The 21619-nt window shown below is 44.8% G+C and overlaps 1 protein-coding gene and 2 long non-coding RNA genes across 7 annotated transcripts in view; 2 read left to right on the top strand and 1 right to left on the bottom strand.

Annotated features, from left to right (window-relative positions):
* Positions 1 to 21619, top strand: part of Ikzf3 (IKAROS family zinc finger 3) — a 93218-nt gene that overhangs the window by 23648 nt on the left and 47951 nt on the right. For 3 of the 5 annotated variants that reach the window (XM_087572201.1, NM_001107047.1, XM_087572203.1), the window contains 2 exon segments: positions 4442 to 4495; positions 7125 to 7226. In XM_087572201.1, coding sequence (XP_087428327.1) covers positions 4442 to 4495; positions 7125 to 7226 — 156 coding nt within the window. 5 annotated transcript variants of the gene reach the window in all.
* LOC134480865 (uncharacterized) lies at positions 7740 to 10342 on the bottom strand. Its single transcript, XR_015632071.1, has 2 exons — positions 9817 to 10342; positions 7740 to 9050 (listed from the first exon to the last, which is right to left on the bottom strand). It is a non-coding gene; the product is annotated as an uncharacterized LOC134480865 (long non-coding RNA).
* LOC148003096 (uncharacterized) lies at positions 12383 to 16120 on the top strand. The gene is made up of 2 exons (XR_015632074.1): positions 12383 to 15814; positions 15890 to 16120. It is a non-coding gene; the product is annotated as an uncharacterized LOC148003096 (long non-coding RNA).

The raw sequence follows: 21619 nt of genomic DNA, 5'->3' as shown, positions 1-21619 counted from the left end.
TGAGTTCAAGGCCACCCCGGTCTATAGTGAGTTTCAGGACAGCCAGGGCTACACAGAAAAAACCCTGTCTCAAGAAACAAAACAAAACAAAACAAAAAAGCAAATACAACAACAAAAAACAAAACCCACCCTAGGCTGAAATGGACTGAAATCATAGTTTTTTTTGTTTGTTTGTTTGTTTGTTTGTTTTTTACTGTAGTAGAATAGAATTAAAAATCTTTTTACTTTTTGCTTTGCGTTTCCCTTTTTGCATTGCGTTTCCCTTTTTTGCAATAAAGGAATTGAACCCTGGACCATGCGCATGGTCTGCCATGGGGATACATCTCTTGCCCAGAAATCAATAAATGTGGAAGGACAGAGAGCTCACAAATTCTGCTAAATGTCTACAAATTAAACAAGTTTAACTAAAATAACCATCGGACTGAAGGAGTCCCAGTGAGATAAATCACAGTGAGGCTAAGGAGTCAGATTCATAGATGCAGCAAACACAGTACTCGGGGGCACGGTGTGCAGCCTAAGTGTTCACAATCACAAAGCAGGAATAAAAGCAGTTTACCACAGTTTCACCTTAATAGGCTAAAAAAGGAGGGCAAATTAAGCTGGAAGGAAGCAATACGGAGAAGTAATGAAGAACAGAGAAAACGCAGAGAAAAGTCCCCAAATCAAAAGTTGGTTATTTGAGGAGAAGACAGTCTCCCTAACAAGGAAAAGCGGCCCAAGATTGTCAAAATGGAAACTGAGAAAAGAGAACCCAAGTGTAGTTCCTACGGGAAAAGAAAGAGATGATGAGGGTGGGGATGGGAGCGTGGCATGACCACAGGAATCTCTTTCCAAGAAATTAGACCATTAGAAAAATTAGGGGGTTGGGGATTTAGCTCAGTGGTAGAGCGCTTGCCTAGCAAGCACAAGGCCCTGGGTTCAGTCCCCAGCTCTGAAAAAAAGAACCAAAAAAAAAAAAGAAAAAAAAGAAAAAGAAAAAGAAAAAAGAAAAAATAGGCAGAACCATCAAAAAGTAAAACTCGCCAAAACAAATGGACTAAAAATCTGAATTGGCCCCATATCTGTTTAAAATAGGAAGCTGGGACTTCAATCTAAGCACGGTTACTTTAGATGTTACCATAAATAAACATGAGAGGGGAAACATAGTCAGTTTGACGGGAATTTTTAAAAGAAAGGAGGGAATGCTACAAAAATGACCACAAAAAAAAAAAAGTCTAATGAAGAAATTTTATGAAGTATAGGTCTGAGCCATCCAGACATAAACTCACAAATCCTTTATAAACCGGTTAGTGGTTGGGTCCTCAATACACACCATAGCGGTTAACTCCTAAGCAGGCAGGGTCGTGTCCCAGGAGTGTCAGGGACGTAATCTCAGGAATTTATCTCATCATGAAGTCAATGAAATTCATGATGGGCGAGGACGCAGAGCAACGGGCAGAACACATATTTTGCTGGTGGTACAACCACTTTGGAACAAGTTCTGGCAGTTTCTATTAAAACTAAACATATACCCACTCCATGACCCAGTAACTCGACACCTGGGTGTTTACCCAAGAGATCTGAAAGCCCATGGCTCCAGTGCACTCATGAGAAAAGCAAACACCTCCCAGCTGAGGGACAGCCTCTGAAATACCTGCCCATCTCTCAAAACTGTCAAGGTCGCCCAAACAAGGAAAGTCTGAGACACTAACTAACCACGAGGAACCTAAGGGGATACGGTAACTAAACTAATGTCTGCCGGCATTGGACGGGACAAAAGGAAGTCTGGATTACCGATATCTAATAATAATAATAATAATAATAATAATAATAATAATAATAATAATAATAATCTAGAATATTGATATCTGCTCGAGAGGTATAGCAGATGGCCCATGCTAACAATAAGATGTCGATTAAGAGAGGAGGCTCTATGTGGAGAATATGTTGCACCCGATTTCATGATTTCCCAACAGATTTAAAACTATCTTAAAACTTAAGCTCATTGTTAAAGTTTTTTTTTAAAGATTTATTTATTTTATGTGCATGAGCGTTCTGCCCGCATGTATGTGTTTACACCACACATGCGCCTTCAGAGTTCAGAAGACGGGGCATCCTTCTCTGGAACTGGGGTCACAGGCAGTTGTCAGCAGCCATGTGGGTGCTGGGATCTGAACCCAGGTCCTCTGCAAGAGCAGCAAATGCTCTCAGCTGCTGAGCCATCTCTCTAGCCTCGTCTACTTTTTTAAAAAAAGATTTATTTATTTATTTATTTATTTATTTATTAAGATTTATATACTTATTGTATATAAGTATACTGTAGCTGTCTTCAGACACACCAGAAGAGGGCATCAGATCCCATTACAGATGGTTGTGAGCCACCATGTGGTTGCTGGGGATTGAACTCAGGACCTCTGGAAGAGCGTTCAGTACCCTTAACCACTGAGCCATCTCTCCAGCCCTCAAGTCTACTTTTTCAAAAAAAAAAAAAAAAAAAAAAAAAAAACAACAAAAAAACAAAACAAAACAAAAAAACCCAAAACCAAACAGCAGGAACAACAACAAAAACTCAGTAGTTTTATTTAAAATAATGAAACCTAGAAACAGCTGGGTATGCTGGTACACAGCTCTAATCCCAGGAGGCAGAAGTAAATGGATTTCTATGAGTTCAAGGCTAGACTGAGTTCCAAGCCAGTCAGGGTTACATAGTGAGACTTAACAAACAAACAACAACAAAGAAATTAGACATGGTTTAAATATTCCTCAACAGGAGGGTAGATAGGCGGTGGATTTGTACAGTGGGATACCACTTTAAAAAAAAAAAAAGCTAATGAGAATCATCGTTAAACACATGGCTCCCAGATCATTAAATTAAAGAAGCCTTAGACAAAAGACTTCACATCATCTAAAATAAGTTAAACTAGCTACAGTGGAAGAATGTGTGTGTGTGTGTGTGTGTGTGTGTGTGTGTGTGTGTGTGTGTGTGTAAGGACTGACTGGGAAGGGCTCATGGGGACCCCCTTCTGAGGCCATCGTCACACTCCGCCCTGTACACCTCTCTTCTCACTGCTTCTCTTCCCTCTGCTCTCCTTTCCTCCCCGTTCCCTTCTTCCTTCCCCTCCCTTCCCCATGGAGTCTCATTATGTAGCCCAGGCTGACCTCAAACCCATAGTCCTAAGACTCCCGGGTCCTAGGATTTACAGACATGAACGCTTACGTGTAGACATTTGCATTACACAGAGATACACACTTTTAATAAGTGGCACACTTAAAATATAGACATTTGCATTACACAGAGATACACACTTTTATTTATTTATTTATTTATTTATTTATTTATTTATTTATTTATTTATTTTGGTTCTTTTTTTCGGAGCTGGGGACCGAACCCAGGGCCTTGCGCTTCCTAAGCAAGCGCTCTACCACTGAGCTAAATCCCCAACCCCGATACACACTTTTAATAAGTGGCACACTTAAAATATAGACATTTGCCTGCTTATAAACTTTACCTTCAAATCTTATAAAATGTACGATTTAGCAATGTTTGTGGTGACATGTCATAGGGTGATAAATACTGATATCACTTTTTGGAAATTTGTCTGAACTGATGGATGAGTAGACTGATGGATGGGGTTGTGATGTGAATCCGGTTGTGGGTTAATGAGCGCTCGGTGTAGTTTCTGCTCCCTCCCCTTCTTCTTCCTCCCCTCCCTATCGCCCTTCTGTTCTTTTGTAACTGACTTCTTTTTAAACATGTGCGTGTGTACTGCTTTACTTCTCTTCCTCCCTCCCCCTTCCCTCCTGTCTTTTTCAGAGAGGTCAGAGACACCGCATAAATTTGAATGTCGATCACTGGGGCTTGGTTTGACCTTTTTCAACTGAGTGGTTTTGGTAAACACAAATAATGAATAGTCTAGCTTGGATTAGAAGAACGCTGCTTCATTCTAATGCAGGAATCAGTAAAACTGTGTGTGTGCGTGTGCATGCTCGAACACACACACACACACATATGGAAAAAGGTATATCTAAATTTTTTCTGTATACACTGCCTATTAATTTTATTTAATGTAAATTTTTAAATAGGGTTTCATTATATAGCTGTGGCTGGTCTAGAACTTGATCTGGAGACCAGGCTGGCCCTAAACTCACTAAGATCTGCCTGCCCCTGCCTCCTGAGTGCCGGGATTAAAGGTGGGCACCGTTACGTCCCCGTGACCCACTTTCTCTCATCCTTCTTAGTACAAGTGGAGGTGGAAGAGAGTTCTGAGTCTGCTGCTGCCTGGACAACTCCTTCCATTCTCCTTACAGCACCATTAGGGGGAGCATGAGGAACCGCGTTCTGCCCTGAAAGAGGAATTCTGCCGGCTAGGCTCTCCAGGGACATCCTCATTAGGTGCTAAACACTCAAACCTGTGGGAATGTGTCCCGCGGAGCTAACACCCATAAACCCTTTCTTTTTTAGATATACAGCCAAGTGCGGAGCTGAAAAGCACTGAGGAGCAACCTCTGCCCACAGGTAACGCCCGATCTCTGCTGTTGACGCTTTTAACGGAAAGCACCCAAGACAGGAGAGTGCTCTTCTTGTCATAGACAAAATGCAACGGGAAAATTAAATTACTACAGCTCCTTTGCCGATATGGTACCTCCTCCTTAAACACCTTAAAGATTCTTTAAGATCCATCATAAAAATGCACCGGGGGTGGGGGGATGCTCAGTGGGTAAAGAAGGGCCTGAGTTTGGATTCCCAACACTATACAAAGCTGCCTGTGGCCTCGTGTACCTGTAACCCCAGCCCTGAGGGACAGGGATAGGTGGATCCCAGCTCTAGGCCCAAGTGAAGAGCAGTCAAGGAAGACATCCAAATTGATTTCCCTCCTCCACACACTTAGACACAGGTGTAAGTTCACACATGTAAGTTCACACATACACATACTTCAGTACCACATAGTCAAACTACAGTCCAGCTACGATGATCATTAGATTTCTGTTAACGTCATTGATTTTTTTTCAACTAATTGGTTTTGATAAAGACAATAGCTTGATTTTGATTCTTAAGCTTCCCTTTATTTTGTCACCGTCACCATCATCATCATCACCATCATCACCATCACCATCATCAGCACCATCACCATCATCATCACCATCACCATCACCAGCAGCAGCAGCATTTTGGTTTTTTTTTTTTTTTCAAGACAGGGGTTTCTCAGTGTAACAATATTAGATGTCCTGGAACTTGATTTGTAGACCAGGCTGCCCTTGAGCTTACAGAGATCTGCCTGCCTCCGCCTCCAAGTGCTGGAATTTAAAGCGTGTGCCACGGCTACTCAGTTAAGCTTCCCTTTCAATCCGTGGTCAGCAACCATTTCCGGAAAAGGGTCAGAAATTCATTATATAATCTCTTCCCTGGGTCCTTTGTTGTAGGAGTTGGTTTTTTTTAAAGATTTATTAATTATATATATATGTGTATATATATGTATATATATACATATATATATGTGTATATACATATATACTGTTGCTGTCCTCAGACACACCAGAAGAGGGCATCGGATCCCATGACAGATAGTTGTGAGCCACCATGTGGTTGCTGGGATTTGAACTCAGGACCTCTGGAAGAGCAGTCCTGCTCTTAACCACTGAGCTGTCTTTCCAGCCTGTAGTTGTTTTTTTTTTTTTTTTTTTTTTTTTTTTTTTTTTGGTTCTTGGTTCTTTTTTTCGGAGCTGGGGACCGAACCCAGGGCCTTGCGCTTCCTAGGTAAGTGCTCTACCACTGAGCTAAATCCCCAGCCCCTGTAGTTGTTTTTAATAACCTTTGAAAATGTTGGATCCATCCTTCCCCCTGGACTTATACAGAACAGGTATGATCAGACACAGCCTTGGCCATAGGTTGCCGATAACGGCTCGAGGATTAAGCAGGAGGATCTTGACTGAATCCAGGCCAGCACAGACTATATAGTGAATTCGAGGCTCGCCTGGGCTACATAGGGAGATCCTGTGTTTAAAGTACCAAGAAATGAATGCATGACCAAACAACCCTAGGTTCCGTTGCGTTTTTCATGGAATCATACTTACGATATAAACACAAGAGAATATATTTGGCATACAGAGGTTTCTCGGTTTCTCCCAGATTGGGCCATATCAGTTATGTTCACACTCGGAATCTCTTAACCCTACATGTTAGTATTTGTTGGGAAAAAACAGCAATAGTGTCCACCTGGATATTGTAAGGTATACCAATGCAGACAGAATGCCTGTCGAGTGGTTCTCAACCTGTGGGTCTTGAGATCACATATCCTACAGGTCAGATATTTACTTCCCAATTCCTCACAGTAGCAAAATTATACTTATGAAGTAGTAATGAAATAATTTTATGGTTGGGGGTGTCTTAGTCAGGGTTTCCGTTCCTGCACAAACATCATGACCAAGAAACAAACAAGTTGGGAGGAAAGGGTTTACTCAGCTTACACTGCCACGTTGCTGTTCATCACCAAAGGAAGTCAGGACTGGAACTCAAGCAGATCAGGAAGCAGGAGCTGATGCAGAGGCTATGGAGGGATGTTACTTACTGGCTTGCTTCCCCTGGCTTGCTCAGCTTGCTTTCTTATAGAGCCCGAGATGACACCAGCCCAGGGATGACACCACCCACGATGGGCTGGGTCCTCCCTCCTTGATCACTAGTTGAGAAAATGCCTTACAGCTGGGTCTCATGGAGGCATTTCCTCAAGGGAGGCTCCTTTCTCTGTGATAACTCCAGCTTGTGTCAAGTGGACACACAGAACCAGCCAGTATGGGGGGCAGGAGGGGTCACCAGAACATGAACTGTGTTAAAGGGTGGCGGCATTAGGAAGGTTGAGAAGCGCTGCTGTAGATGGAGAATGAGTTCATTCCAATGCGGGTGAAGAAATACTGAGAATGCAAACCGGCAGGATGCCCAAGCCTCATTCACAGCTCTAGACCTTGAGAGTCTCCACATCTGCTCCTGCTGGGGTAGGTGACATGGACACTACTTGTCAGAACTGGGTGCCGAGGCTGGGCACTAGAGGAACACTGCCATCACTGTTGGTGACCGTGAAGTCAAACCCAATGCGTGGTTTTACAAACCTCTCCAAGTCGACTGCATCCTTAAAACCTCATTTGTCTTTTAGAAAGCCCGGAAGCTCTGAATGACTACAGTTTACCCAAACCTCATGAGATTGAAAATGTGGACGGTACAGAAGCCCCAGCCAATGAAGACGAAGATGCAGGAGGTAAGCCATGCTTGTACAGTTTAAAACCTCGTGGTGACAGAGAGAGTTGAGGTAGATGTGAAATCAACTCAGATTAAGTCGTCTCCCATATGTTTGCGTTTAATGGTTTGTTACGTGAGAGCATGGATATTAGGGGTGGGGGGAGATGGCTCAGCAGTTAAGCACTTCTGCTGCTCTGCCAGAGAGCCCTATGTTGGTTCCCACTGCGCATGTCAGGTGGCTTGCTACAACCAGCGTCTCTGGGTGACTTATGGTATCTGTGGTCACTCGTGCTCACTCGACATACACACACACAGTTACACGCACACACACTACACCAATATTTTGAGAATTTAAGATACTCATTCATTGTTCACATTATACTGACTTTTTTTTTTTTTTGTTTGCCAGATTAGGCGGTACATGTGTATGATTTTGTGTAGCTGAGGTAGCGGGATCGTGACTTAAGGCCATTCTGGGCTACATGGTCAAAGCAACATATTGAGACCCTGTCTCAGACAAAGCAAAATCACATTTTTCTTTTTTTAAAATTTTAATTAATTTTTATTTGTATGAGTACACTGTAGCTGTCTTCAGACACACCAGAAGAGGGCGCTAGAACTTATTATAGATGGTTATAAGCCACCATGTGGTTGCTGGGAATTGAACTCAGGACCTCTGGAAGAGCAGTCAGTGCTCTTAACCGCTAAGCCGTCTCTCCAGCCCTTTACCATTTTTCATTATGAAAATAACACATGGGGTTGGGGATTTAGCTCAGTGGTAGAGCGCTTGCCTAGGAAGCGCAAGGCCCTGGGTTCGGTCCCCAGCTGGAAAAAAAGAACCAAAAAAAAAAAAAAGAAAATAACACATGTCCATAGTTTGGCACATGTTCTCCAGATATGACTGATTGGTCAACAATTCAATTATTTTAAAAATTTTAATTTATTGTTATTGGGGGTAAAGGTGTCTATGAAGGTCAGAAGACATCCGTGGGAGTCAGTTTGCTCGCGATCAAACTCGGGGTGTCAGCCTCATTTTCCTATTTCCTGTGTTCTTCATGCTCTGGCATTGGGGGTCTTAGAGAGCCAGGGGGAGACTGCCCTTCTTGGAGCTGTGCAATTCGGAGAGATTATAATGCTCTTGACTGGGAGTGAGTGTGTGTGTGCCAATTACTCCTGAGTCTACACCAGCAATTACATCCTTGTTCCCAGCTCCTATACCAAGCCTTAAATTAACTTAAGGCCTCTTACTGGACAACCAGAAACCAATCCTCTGTCCCCAAACCCAGCAAGAGTATTCCAAGTAACCTCTCCTGAATCCCTCCCTCTGCCTTGCCTTCTCACAGAAACTCCAGAGAGTTTCACACTCCATTTTAACACCGACGGCGCATTCTTCATGACATCACAAGAAAGAAAATCCTCACCTTCCTTCCAGTCCTCTTTTTCATTTTCTCTGTACATTCTCACAGACATGCATAACTTTGGCATTTACCGTGGCCTGGTAATGAGCGTATTCAGCCGGTGGATATCCTGCCAGTCATAAAGCCAGCCCTGCTTGGCTTTGTATGTGAGGTATAGCTATTGCTTTCTCTGGACGATCCCCTTGGCTGGCGTTTTTGAGAGGAGTTGGGTGAGTGACTGCAAGTTGAATAGACTTTATGGTGGTTCATATCCCATCTTCGAGGCTGTCAGTTCCCTCAGGAATCATCTGTGATTGGGAAACCTGCATCAGCCCATGCACGCCTGACTACTGGCAGCATCTAAGAAGCAAGATTCAGTGCTAGAGGGCTTTGCTCAGGGTAGAGTGTGTAGTTACCACACACAGAGTCCTGGGTTCCGTTCCCAGCTAGAAAGAAAGAGAAAAACCGCAGAGTTAAGACGCCATCCCTAAATAAGCTTGCAGTCCATTCTAGTAAGGGTTCCAGGAGTTTGATGACACAGGCTTACAAAATAACGTCACTCCGGCCACACCGTACCCCTGATTTCATTTCTTGGTCTTGCCCTCCCATACGTGGACCTCGCTCTTGGTATCCCAAGTGTGTGTGTGTGTGTGTGTGTGTGTGTGTGCGTGTGTGTGTGTGTGTGTGAACACTGTGCAGAAGCACATGGGTGAATGGAGGTTAGCGGTTCACATTGAGCGTCTTTCTTGATTACTCTCCGCTTTATATGTTGAGACAGGCTCTCCCTCTGCCTGTTTGCTTGTCTAGCTTGTCAGTTTGTTGGGGAGATCCCCTGTCTCTGCCACCTGATGGAGGGTTGCAGTGGTGCTACCACACCTGCCTGGCATATACATGGCTGCTGGGGATTTGAACTCAGTTCCTCAGCTTGTGTAGCAGGTGTTTTAGTGGCTGATCTGTCTCTCCTGCCCTTGCCCAGATAAAGATGGTATTTTGTTTCTGTGTAATTTTTTCCCTTTTAAGGACACAGCTTGGAATCTCAGGTCAGATGCAATGTGAGTTTGGTCTGGCTTCAAGGCCTGATCCAATATGTTTTCTGCCTCTAATTTAACTATTACAACAGCACCCACAGGGTTAAACATCTTACTTCTGTCTACTTAGTTGCATTTCTTGGACAGCCCAGTGCCTTGGGAGTTAGCCATTAGGAACCTTTACCTTTAGTAGCTGATAAGGACACTGTAGCTGTGGTTGGTACCGTGAGTAACAATGTAGCCACTCAGGAATCTCTTCCGGTTCATTTCTTTTTTCTTCCCAAGGCACATGCTTCTGTGAGCCACAGCTGTGCTATCAAGTCCTCTTTCTGACACCAGTTCTGAGGTGTTTTCCACATCGACAACCAAAGATGGCAGTTTAACTGTCGAGTGTCTGTTTAGTTCTGGCGTTAATTTCCAGGGTTTGGATGGATACCATGGGTTAAGCCTTCTTCCATCTTGTAAGCGAGCCCCTGCTTCAGACCTCAGCCACAGTACAGAGCCCTGTGCAGCTTGGACAAATCCACAGACACCGCCTTACTTACTGTTAATGGTTTATTATAAGTCATTTGACTCAGAAGCAGTCAAGTGGAAGAGAGCACAGGACAGGGCTTGGGAGGAAGCAGGTGGAGTTCTCGTGATTTCTCCAGGCGTGGCCCCTCTCCCAGCACCTCCGAGTGTTCCCCAGTCCAGAACCTCTCAAGCTCATTGTCCAAGTCTGTAGTTGGATCTCCAGCCCGCCGTGACCTTTCCCAAAGATCAGTGGGTGAGGCTGAAAATTCTCACTGGATTCTCTGTCCTCTGAGGTCCCTTGGGGTCCCAACCGAAGTCACTTCATTAGCGTAAACTCATGAACATTGAAAGGGTTTGGTTGTGAATCGCAACATCTCCTTATCACTAAGAAAACACAAGAATTTTAGGAGTTGTGTGGCTAGAAGAAGGAACGGGAACGAAGACCAAAGACATATTTGCAATGTACTATGGTCTGAAAGGTTCTTAGAAGAGGAAAGCAAGAAGAAAAAAAATTCAAAGCAAAACAAAAACATGACCAAAAGCAAGAAGGAGAAAAAAAATCTGTTCAAACATTCTAGACGGCACTCTGGGGCTTTTGTTTGCCTGTGCATTGAATCTCAGTACCGGGTGCTGCTTTGCAGTGCTCTCATAGCGTGCTAGTAGTTATGGTGACAAATCTCATCCACTGTCGCCTTGTGAATGTCACTGGGATCGCATCTAAAATATCATTTCCTACCTCAGTTTTTTTTTCTTTTTTCTTTTTCTTTTTTCTATTTTTCGGAGCTGGGGACCGAACCCAGGGCCTTGCGTTTGCTAGGCAAGCACTCTACCACTGAGCTAAATCCCCAGCCCCAAAATATCATTTCCTTAGAAAAGGTTTCCTTGACAACCCGGTCAGTTCTTTAGTGCACTTTATTCTGCAGTGATAGCTCACCGCAGATAATCTCCTCCGTGTCATTTCCTTCCACTCTTTCTTTCTTTTTTTTTTTTTTTTTTGGTTCTTTTTTTCGGAGCTGGGGACCGAACCCAGGGCCTTGCGCTTCCTAGGTAAGCGCTCTACCACTGAGCTAAATCCCCAGCCCCCCTTCCACTCTTTCTTGACTGGCACCCAGTACATCTTTTTCCCTAGTAGGTACTTCACCCATAATAGATGTGCAATAAATGTCTGTCGTATGACTAACAGAAAGCCCTGGGTTAATTACGTGTGCACCTACATATTTCTCCGAAGGAAAGCATTTTCCTCTCAGACTCTTTCTTTCGCCCAATTGCTCATGACCAAGAGATCGAGTTCCTTTGTCTAAACTTTCTGAGATTCAAATCACAGCTTTAGTTCACATTCCTGATCTGCCGAGCTATACATTAATTCATGCCAGTTTTTAACCACAGAGTCAGCAAACGCGGCAGTGCAGGATGTGGTCATATGTGCTGAGGAAAGGCACATGGTGTCTCTGATTCTCGGCTTCTCGATGGGGACATCCATCAGGTTACATTCAGGATGAGGCAAAGCAGTAGCGGCTGGGCCCACACTTTTCTAGGGTAGGGCTTCTGAGCGCCGATAGCCACCACAGTAAGTTTGTGTCTGGGATGACAGCATCGTCAGTACACCGTTGGTCTGGGCACTGATGATCCATGTTAGGATGTCCGTGGGGTTCGGGATAACCTCAGAGTGAGTCCTCCAACATAGACACGAAAACAGACAATCTCCATGCAACAGTAAGAATTTAAAATATGATAGCACGCGCCTATAATCCCAGGAGGATCTCTGTGAGTTGGTTTGAAGCCAGCCTAATAGAGAGTTCTGGGCTAGCCTTAGATACATAGAGAGATTTTGTCTCCAAACATTAAAACAAGACAAAATAACCAACCCAAATGCTGTAAATGCTCAACTTTCCAAGTTGGTGGCATCAGGAAATGTCACGCAGTTCTTGGTAGGGATTCGAGGACGTGATCTGTTCCTCTGAGCAGCTTGGGAATCAGGAAGAAACAGGGTTAACACGATCCTTTAAAATTGCTTCAGAAGAAATTAATAGAATAACATCAGTGTTGAAAGATTATGTGTTCGTGATTAACTTTCAAAGTGACTCAGGCACTATAAATGTCAAAATCGTGAGCAGTTTGCCTTAGAAAAAGGTAGTTAGCAGGACACACTTTTAAAAAAAGAGAATCAGGGGTTGGGGATTTAGCTCAGTGGTAGAACGCTTGCCTAGGAAGCACAAGGCCCTGGGTTCGGTCCCCAGCTCCGAAAAAAAAAAAGAACCAAAAAAAAAAAAAAAAAAAAGAGAACCAGCATGTTCAGATTATATGTGCCAGATGATAAGAATTATAAAGCTGAAAAGGAACAGTAGCTGGGCATTGTGGCGATGGCCGGAAATGCAGAATTTAGGAGGTGCAGGCAGGTGGATCAAGGCCAGCCCAGGCCACGTGATGCATCATCTCAAACTCATTGTTATCACCACCACCAAAACCAGTGTATGACCTTTAATTCCAGCACTCAGAATGCAGAGGCAGGCAGATCTCTGAGTTCAAAGCCAGCTGCTCTACAGAGTGAGTTCCAGGACAGCCATGGCTGCACAGGGAAACCCTGTTTCGAAACCAAAACAACAAAAGAGTGCATGAAAGTTCAGTGTTGACGCTAGAGTCAGGATTGCATTTATAAATTTTAATTAGGGAGATGTAGGTTCAATGTTGTAAGAATTATAGAAAACATCTGAAGAATCCTGTGTGTTTAAATTTGATAAAAAAAAATTCTCTTAAATGTTCTTTGAAAGGTTGAAGAAGCTAAGACCTATCTGGAGTGTGTTAAATTCAGACTAATTAAAATTGTGTTTAATTTAGAACTTAAAAATGAAATGTCCATCCTCACATGTTTTCAGATCTCACTGTACAGCCACACAGACACCTGTTTCTCACTCTGCAAACAGTATACGTTTTTAAAACAATATTTTTAAAAATAATATTCTCAGGAACCCAGTGCAGAGGTTGGCAGAGTTTTTACTCTGTAAAGGGCCAGGTAATAAATATATAAATATCTTAGGTTTTGTGGACCGTATAACCTCTATTACAGACCTCTCAACTCTGCTGCCGCAGTGTAAATCAATCAGAGAAGACATAAAGGGATGGGCAAGGGTATGCAACCAATAAAACTTTATTTATAAAGACAGACAGATGGTGGGAGGGATTTGACTTGCAAACATAATCTTCAAGAAACTGTTCATGTAAACATTTGAAAGTGACATCAGTAAGAACTGTAACTGTTAATCATTTCTAAAATTAGAAAGATATCCGTCTCTAATGAGGACAGCTCATACCCCTGTAATTTACACAATTAAGCAGAAATAAAATTGCACGTAGGCTAACTGATATGTTCCTGCTCAGTTGCTTCCTCCTTTATCCCTGAAGACGTAAGTCTGTCGGCTCATGCAGTAGTACTGTTTACACCAGCTCGTTAGTTCCTCACGAGGCCTCCTCATACTGCCCCGCTCTCCCACGCTGTGGTCTTAGAACCGAGATTTTTGGAGTATGTTTGATTAATAATTGCTTACATGCCTAATTATGTCTTAACTGGAACTATTTGCATATGCAACAGAATTTAACCCATCACATCAAAAAACGAGAGAGACAGACAAATAGAGATGAGACAGACAGACAAAGACAGAGGAGACAGAGACAGAGACAGAGGAATGCCTGGGGGTTAGAGGGATGGCTCAGTGGTTAAGGACACTGGCTGCTCTTCCAGAGGTCCTGGGTTCCATTCCTGGCACCAGTATGCTGGCTCACAAGCATCTGTAATTCTGATTCCAGGGGATCCCTGCCCCCTTCCAGCCTTCAGGAGCACTAGGCATGCACCTGGTGCACAGATTACCTATACACAAAATCCCCGTACACCTAAATGTTTTTAAAAAGAAGCCTAGTTGCCAAACTTACATTTTTTGAGATAATGTCTCACTGTGTATACCTGAGTAGCCTAAAATTCACTGTGTAGACCAGGCTGTCCTTTGACTCACAGAGATCCACCCCAGTCTGCCTCCTGCATGCTGGAATTAAAGGTGCGTGCCACCATGTCCAGCAGCTCACAGGAAACGATGTGCCTCAACTGGATTGGAAGGCACAAAGAATGAAAAGGCTCAGAGTTACTTTTGCCGAGCTGTCATTACTATATAAGAATAATTGTTGGATTGCAGACTGGTACAACCACTCTGGAAATCAATCTGGAGGTTCCTCAGAAAATTGGACATTCTACTACCTGAGGACCCAGCTATACCTCTCCTGGGCATATACTCAAAAGATGGTCCAACATACAACAAAGACACATGTTCTACTATGTTCATAGCAGCCTTATTTATAATAGCCAGAAGCTGGAAAGAACCCAGATGCCCTTCAACAGAGGAATGGATACAGAAAATGTGGTATATCTACACAGTGGAGTACTACTCAGCTATCAAAAATGACTTCATGAAATTCATAGGCAAATGGAATGAACTAGAAAATATCATCCTGAGTGAGGTAACCCAATCACAGAAAAACACACATGGTATGCACTCATTGATAAGTGGATATTAGCTCAAAAGCTTGAATTACCCAATATGCAATCCATAGACCACAAGAAGCTCAAGAAGAAGGATGACCAAAATGTGGATGCTTCCACTCCTTCTTAAAAGAGGGAACAAAAATATCCATAGGAGGGGATAGGGGGGCAAAGTTTAGAGCAGTGACTAAAGGAACGGACATTCAGAGCCTGCCCCACATGTGGCCCATATATATATACAGCCACCAAAACTAGATAAGATGGATGAAGCTAAGAAGTGCAGGCTGGCAGGAACCGGATATAGATCTCTCCTGAGAGACACAACCAGAGTATGTCAAATACAGAGGTGAATGCTAGCAGCAAACCACTGAACTGAGAATGGGACCCCCTTTGGGGGAGTTAGAGAAAAGATTGAAAGAGGTGAAGGGGCTTGGAACCCCATAAGAACAACAATGCCAACCAACCAGAGCTTCCAGGGACTAAACCACTACCCAAAGACTATAGATGGACTGACCCAGGGCTCCAACTGCATATGTAGCAGAGAATAGCCTTGTTGGGGCACCAGTGGAAGGGGAAGACCTTGGTCCTGCCACGGTTGGACCCCCAGTGCAGGGGAATGTTGGTGGGGGATGTGAGGGGGGGTGGATGTGGGGGAGACACCCTTATGGGGGAGGGGGAGGGGGAGGAGATAGGGGGCTTGTGGACAGGAAACCGGGAAAGGGAATAACATTTGAAATATAAATAAAGAAATATATCAAAAAAATTGTTGGTTCTCTCTTCTTGATAGCTAATTGGAGCTGTCATTAGACTGATCTTGAGCAGTAGAAAGAGCCCTGCTAAGCATCCGATGAATGTGTCCTAGCCACCTCTCCGAACACAGACGACATTGGGATCATCTTTTTAGATCTGAAATGCCAGCAAGATAGGGTCATGGTGGGTATTCTTGGTTAAGAACATACTGGGTTAAAGTCACACTGGGTTAGTGTGGCCCTAACTCCTATGGCTGTTGAGGTCACACTGGGCTAGTGTGGCCCTAACTCCCATGGCTGGTATCTTTGGAAGAGGAGAGGAAGTGACATAGAAAAGAAAATCCTGTGACAAGAAGTAGAGCTTGGAGTTAAAATGTTGCTCAGAGCAAAAAAAAGTCCAGGGGTTGGGGATTTAGCTCAGTGGTAGAGCGCTTGCCTAGGAAGCGCAAGGCCCTGGGTTCGGTCCCCAGCTCCAAAAAAAAAAAAAAAAAAAAAAAAAAAAAGTCCAAAAAACTGTCATTAGCCCAGAAGAATCAGAGGGGACAAGCACAACTAAATGCCAAAGATTGCTGGAGCCCGCAGACGGGGTCGGGGGATTGGTCTAGACTCGGAGGTTGGGGAGAGTCAAAGAGAGAAAACTCTAGTCAGGTAGATTAGGTTCAATTAAAAAAAATCTATTTTCACTAAAAAGAGGGGGTGGGGAGAAAAAATGTAAAAAGAGGAAACCAGCACATGCCTATACTCTCAGGATTTAGGAGGCTGGAGCCAGAGGATGGGGAGTTCAAGGACAACCTTGACAACAAAATAAGTTTGCCCGCTACTCTGGAATACATTGTTTCTCAACAAAGCAAAAGGAGAAATGAAACAAAAAGGAAACAAAACAAAACAAAAGCAAACATTAAGTGGAAAGGTTGATTTAGGCTTGAAAGTTCCTGAGGTCTCAGCCTAGGGCTGCTTGGCCTATCACTTTGGGGCCATGACAAGATAATCATGGCAGACAGTCCACTGGACAAAGCTGTTCACCTCATGGTCGTCAAGAAGCAAAACAGAGGGAGAGGACCCGAGTACCCTTCAAGGACTCCCCAGTGATCCTCTTCCTCCAGTTAGGCCTCACCCCTTCCAGTGACAGGTCAGCCTAAGTTTCTAGCATGGGTCATTTGGGGGACATTTTGGTTCCTAACCATGACAGTGGCTGATAGAGAGGACAGAAATCAGGGACCTAGTAAGACAGGACATTGGTGACCTAACTCAGGGTCCCTAAAACTTCAAAGATGGAAAATAATTCTATTGGTAAATGTACGTAGGATCCTGCCCTCCTAACGGGCACGCTCATGGCAGACCCCTTCCGTTTCCTGTGTGGAAAACAGAGACTATGAGAATTCAGTTTCAGACAAAGAAGGACCAAAGGAAGAACTGGGGTTCTGTCGTGGCCTTCCCACCTCGTTGGGAGGATGCTCCAATGCTTCATGATCTCTACCCAAGGTATCCTTAGGCTGAAGTAAAACACTGGCCTCTTCTAATCCTAGTTTTCAGAGACTTTTGTTGTTTTGGGGAGTCAGTTTGTTCCCTTCACCATGCAGAACCGGGGATTGAACTCGGGTCCTCAGGCTTGGTAGCAAGCACCTCTGCCTGCTGAGCCCTCAGTGTATCTATTTAGGTCTTGCCTGGTTTCAAGAAAAAAAGATTGAACTTGATACTTTGTGGAAAGGCTTTAGATAGTTTTTATGGTGACTCCTTGAACAGAATAGCTTAAGATAAAGATGGGAACTTGGAAAGTTTGCGGGAAAGAAAAATCCTTTCTTCCTCAGAAAACATAGCTCTATGCCTCAGTAGCTTTGCATAGCATAGGTTCCTGTTAGGAGTAGGGAAGGAGTGGAAAAGGAGCTCCGGTTGCAGTTCAGGCCTGTAACTCACTGTGTCACCAAAGTTAGCCTCCTCCTAGTGGCTCAGGCTCGAGTTCCCGAGTGCTGAGATTACATACAGACCCATGGCACACACATCTGACACCAGTCTTAATCCTTTTTGATGTCTGTGATCGTCTTGTGCTTATAAGAAACATTAATACACGCTACTTTGATGCTGCTGGAGGGAGAGAGAACGCGCCACCTCTGCGGCTTCTGGATGCTAATTAGGCTGTACTTTGGTGTGTGGGAGGGGTGGTTGGAGCACCTGGGAGAGACCAAGTCAGCTTCCCCTCTGCTCACCCAGGCTCCAGTGAGCGGTGTCGCTCAGTGCACGCAAATGCCTGCCTTGAGAGGAAGTACCACATCTTATCAAAATATTACATCTCTTGAGCCCAGAGCGCGGCCCCCTGCTCATGGGATGCAGGAGTTATCTCACAACATCAGTAGTTTGCCCTGCAGAAATTCACTCTTTCTGTATGTGTTGTGATGGGCAGAGACTCACAGCTTCCCCTGTGTCAATTTGTGGTTGTGTTGGTGATAAAACCAAGATGTCTCTCCTTGAATCTTCTTGACAGAAACAAAAGCATCTCTGGGTTCTCTCTCTCTCTCTCTCTCTCTCTCTCTCTCTCTCTCTTCCTGACTGTCTGTCTGTCTTTCTGTCTTTGTCTTTCTGTTTTTAGCCAACCCATGAAGCACAGTTAAGTTAAAGGAATGTTATCTGCAGAAGAATAGGCAGTTGAAAGGGTTAAAAGAGTAGAGGTCTACCTGCTGTTTCTAGGGGCTCCCTGGGGACAGTGGCCCTTCTTTGCACAGTGGTCTCTGAGGTATGGCAGTATTGGCATCTTTTTCTTCGTCAGGCTGATGGACGCATGACGCCCACAGGAGCATGCATGTCAGAGCAGCTGCTCCTGCCAAGTGAATTCTGGGCTCAGATGAAGTTTGGCAATAGCTAGGGAAACTGGCCCACGATGGCTTTCTGCACAGTTTGCTATCATGTGAGGAAACCCTGCTGAGGGACAGAGGGGATCCCGGCGGTGTGCCAGAGCCGGCATATAAGTCACTTGTGAAATCTTCAGGAATTTTGTGAGTTGGCAGGCTTTGCATTGGTAGCTAGAAACGGGCTGTGGTGTGGAGTATTTATAGCACTGAAATCAACAAGCTACAGGAGGCCTTTCCCCACGCCATGTTGACTATTTAGCACCACCAGCTCACTGCTAGACTAGGAACAGAACACACTCCTACCTGCTGGCTGTCACACTGTGTGTGTGTGTGTGTGTGTGTGTGGTGTGAGTGTGTGTGTGTGTGGTGTGAGTGTGTGTGTGTGGTGTGAGTGTGTGTGTGTGTGGTGTGTGTGTGGTGTGAGTGTGTGTGTGGTGTGAGTGTGTGTGTGGTGTGAGTGTGTGTGTGTGGTGTGAGTGTGTGTGTGTGGTGTGAGTGTGTGTGTGGTGTGAGTGTGTGTGTGGTGTGAGTGTGTGTGTGGTGTGAGTGTGTGTGTGTGGTGTGAGTGTGTGTGTATTGGGTGTGTGTGTGGTGTGAGTGTGTGTGTGGTGTGAGTGTGTGTGTGTATTGGGTGTGTGTGTGGTGTGAGTGTGTGTGTGTGTGGTGTGAGTGTGTGTGTGGTGTGAGTGTGTGTGTGGTGTGTGTGTGGTGTGAGTGTGTGTGTGTGGTGTGAGTGTGTGTGTGGTGTGAGTGTGTGTGTGGTGTGAGTGTGTGTGTGTGGTGTGAGTGTGTGTGTATTGGGTGTGTGTGTGGTGTGAGTGTGTGTGTGTGGTGTGAGTGTGTGTGTGTATTGGGTGTGTGTGTGTGTGTGTGTGTGTGTGTGTTGGGGGTGTTATTTCTAATTATTGGAAAGGACAATGATGTAAGAGACAAGATCTCTCTACTAACAAATCCCACAATAATGGGACCTCTAACTAATAAAGTCTAGAGGTCCCATTATTGGGGAGTTAATGAGTATAGGCTATGTGCACTGTCACAGAAGTCATGAAGCAAGAGCGGAGACATTCAACCAGGGCACAGTTGCCATGAGATACACTCCACTTAAAGAGCTCTGAAGACTCACCTAGCAGCTGCTCCCTACCCACTCCCGTGGGATGAGGGCCAATCACCTCCATGTTATAGCTCCTTTTTACTATACTGTTCTATGGCAGGACCTACTGCAGGTTATTGTGCCCTAAAGAATTTTCCTCCTCCTTCTCCCTCTCTTCTTCCTCTTCTTCCTCCTCCTCCTCTTCTTCAAAAACAAGATCCCAGTATATTTTAGAACTTATTATGTTATCCAGACTGACTTCAAACTTAGAGTGATTCTCCTGCCTCAGCCTTCCAAGGTCTGGAACTATAGACACATGCCATGAACCTGTTTGTATTCTTTAATACTGGAGTTCTGAATAGACAGTAAATGTCTATGTTTGCTACTTTTGTTTCTGCCTTCCCATCCACCTATCCATCCATCCATCCACCCACCCACCCATCCATCCATTCATCCATGCATCCATCCATCCATCCACCCATCCATCTGTCCATCCATCCACCCACCCATTCATCCACACACCCACCCACTCATCCATCTACCCATCCACCCATTCATCCACTCACCCATCCATCCATCTGTTCATTCATCCATCCACTTATCCATCGACCCACTCACTCATCTGCCCCCATCTATTCACCTATTCACCCACTCACCCATCCACCCACTCACCCATCCACCCATCCATTCATCCACCCACTCACCCACCCACCCATCCATCCATTCACCCACCCACTCACCCACCCACCTACCCACCCACTCACCCACCCATCCATCCACTCACCCACCCACCCACCCACCCATCCATCCATCCATCCATTCACCCACCCACCTACCCACTCACCCACCCACCCACCCATCCATCCATTCATCCATTCATCCATCCACCCACCCACCCATCCATCCATTCACCCACCCACCCATCCATCCATTCATCCATTCATCCATCCACCCACCCACTCACCCATCCACCCACCCACCCATCCATCCATTCATCCATTCATCCACCCACCCACCCACCCATCCATCCATTCATCCACCCACCCATCCACCCATCCATCCATTCATCCATTCATCTACCCACCCACCCATCCATCCATCCATTCACCCACCCACCTACCCACCCACCCACCCATCCATCCATTCATCCATTCATCCATCCACCCACCCACTCACCCACCCACCCACTCACCCACCCATCCATCCATCCATCCATTCATCCACCCACCCACCCATCCATCCATTCATCCATTCATCCACCCACCCACCCATCCATCCATCCATTCACCCACCCACCTACCCACCCACCCACCCATCCATCCATTCATCCATTCATCCACCCACCCACCCATCCATCCATCCATTCATCCACCCACACACCCATCCATCCATTCATCCATTCATCCACCCACCCACCCATCCACCCATCCATCCATTCATCCACTCATCCACCCACCCACCCACCCGTATCCACCCATTCATCCACCCATTCATCCATCTGTTCATCCATCCATCCACCCACTCACCCACCCACCCACCCACCCATCCATCTCCTATCCACCCACCTGTTCATCTGTTCATTCATCCGGGCATTGTCCACAAGTGCTCACTAGACAATTGTTGTTCAATCAAGTAATGAGCATGTAAGGACATCTTGGCGATGTGACTCGGGGGTTGGGGGCAATGAACCTTAGCCTTGAGTCATCTCTCCAGCCCCAAACTATGATCTTTGTTAGCAATGATCTTCAAACTTTGGTGGGTGGGGATGATTTTAAGAGAATTAATTTCTAGGTTCTTGATTTCAGTGTGTTCTTTCCCTGAAACTGGTCTCACAGAGGTTGATATTCTCCCTTCCCAACAAGCCTATTCCAACTCATAAAAGGAAGGTTCATCTTTTATCATCATGAAGGTGACTACTTCCAGGGTAGTCTAACTATCCTTTTGGATAATTTCTTTGACCAAACTTCTATAAATGACTTCCCCTCTGCTCTTCTCAGAAGCATTGCCTTAATATGCCTCCAGTACCAGCATTCAGGAGGCAAAGGCAGGGCAGTGTGAGTTTGAGGCTAGCCCTGGCTACATAGCAAATTTCAGACCAGCCTGAAAAACAGAAAGACCAATTTTTAATAGAGAGAGTGATTGCTAATTATTTCCATTTGTATGCTTGATAATTACTAAATAAGAACTATAGCTATATTATTTAATCAATTAGTGTCAATAATTTGATGAAGAAAAGCATTGAGCAGACCTACAATCCTTATACCTCT

Source organism: Rattus norvegicus, chromosome 10, assembly GCF_021556685.1.
Source record: "Rattus norvegicus strain SHRSP/BbbUtx chromosome 10, alternate assembly SHRSP_T2T, whole genome shotgun sequence".
Lineage (NCBI taxonomy): Eukaryota > Metazoa > Chordata > Mammalia > Rodentia > Muridae > Rattus > Rattus norvegicus.
Note: the sequence above shows the minus strand (reverse complement) of the source record. Positions and strands in the feature narration are given on the sequence as shown.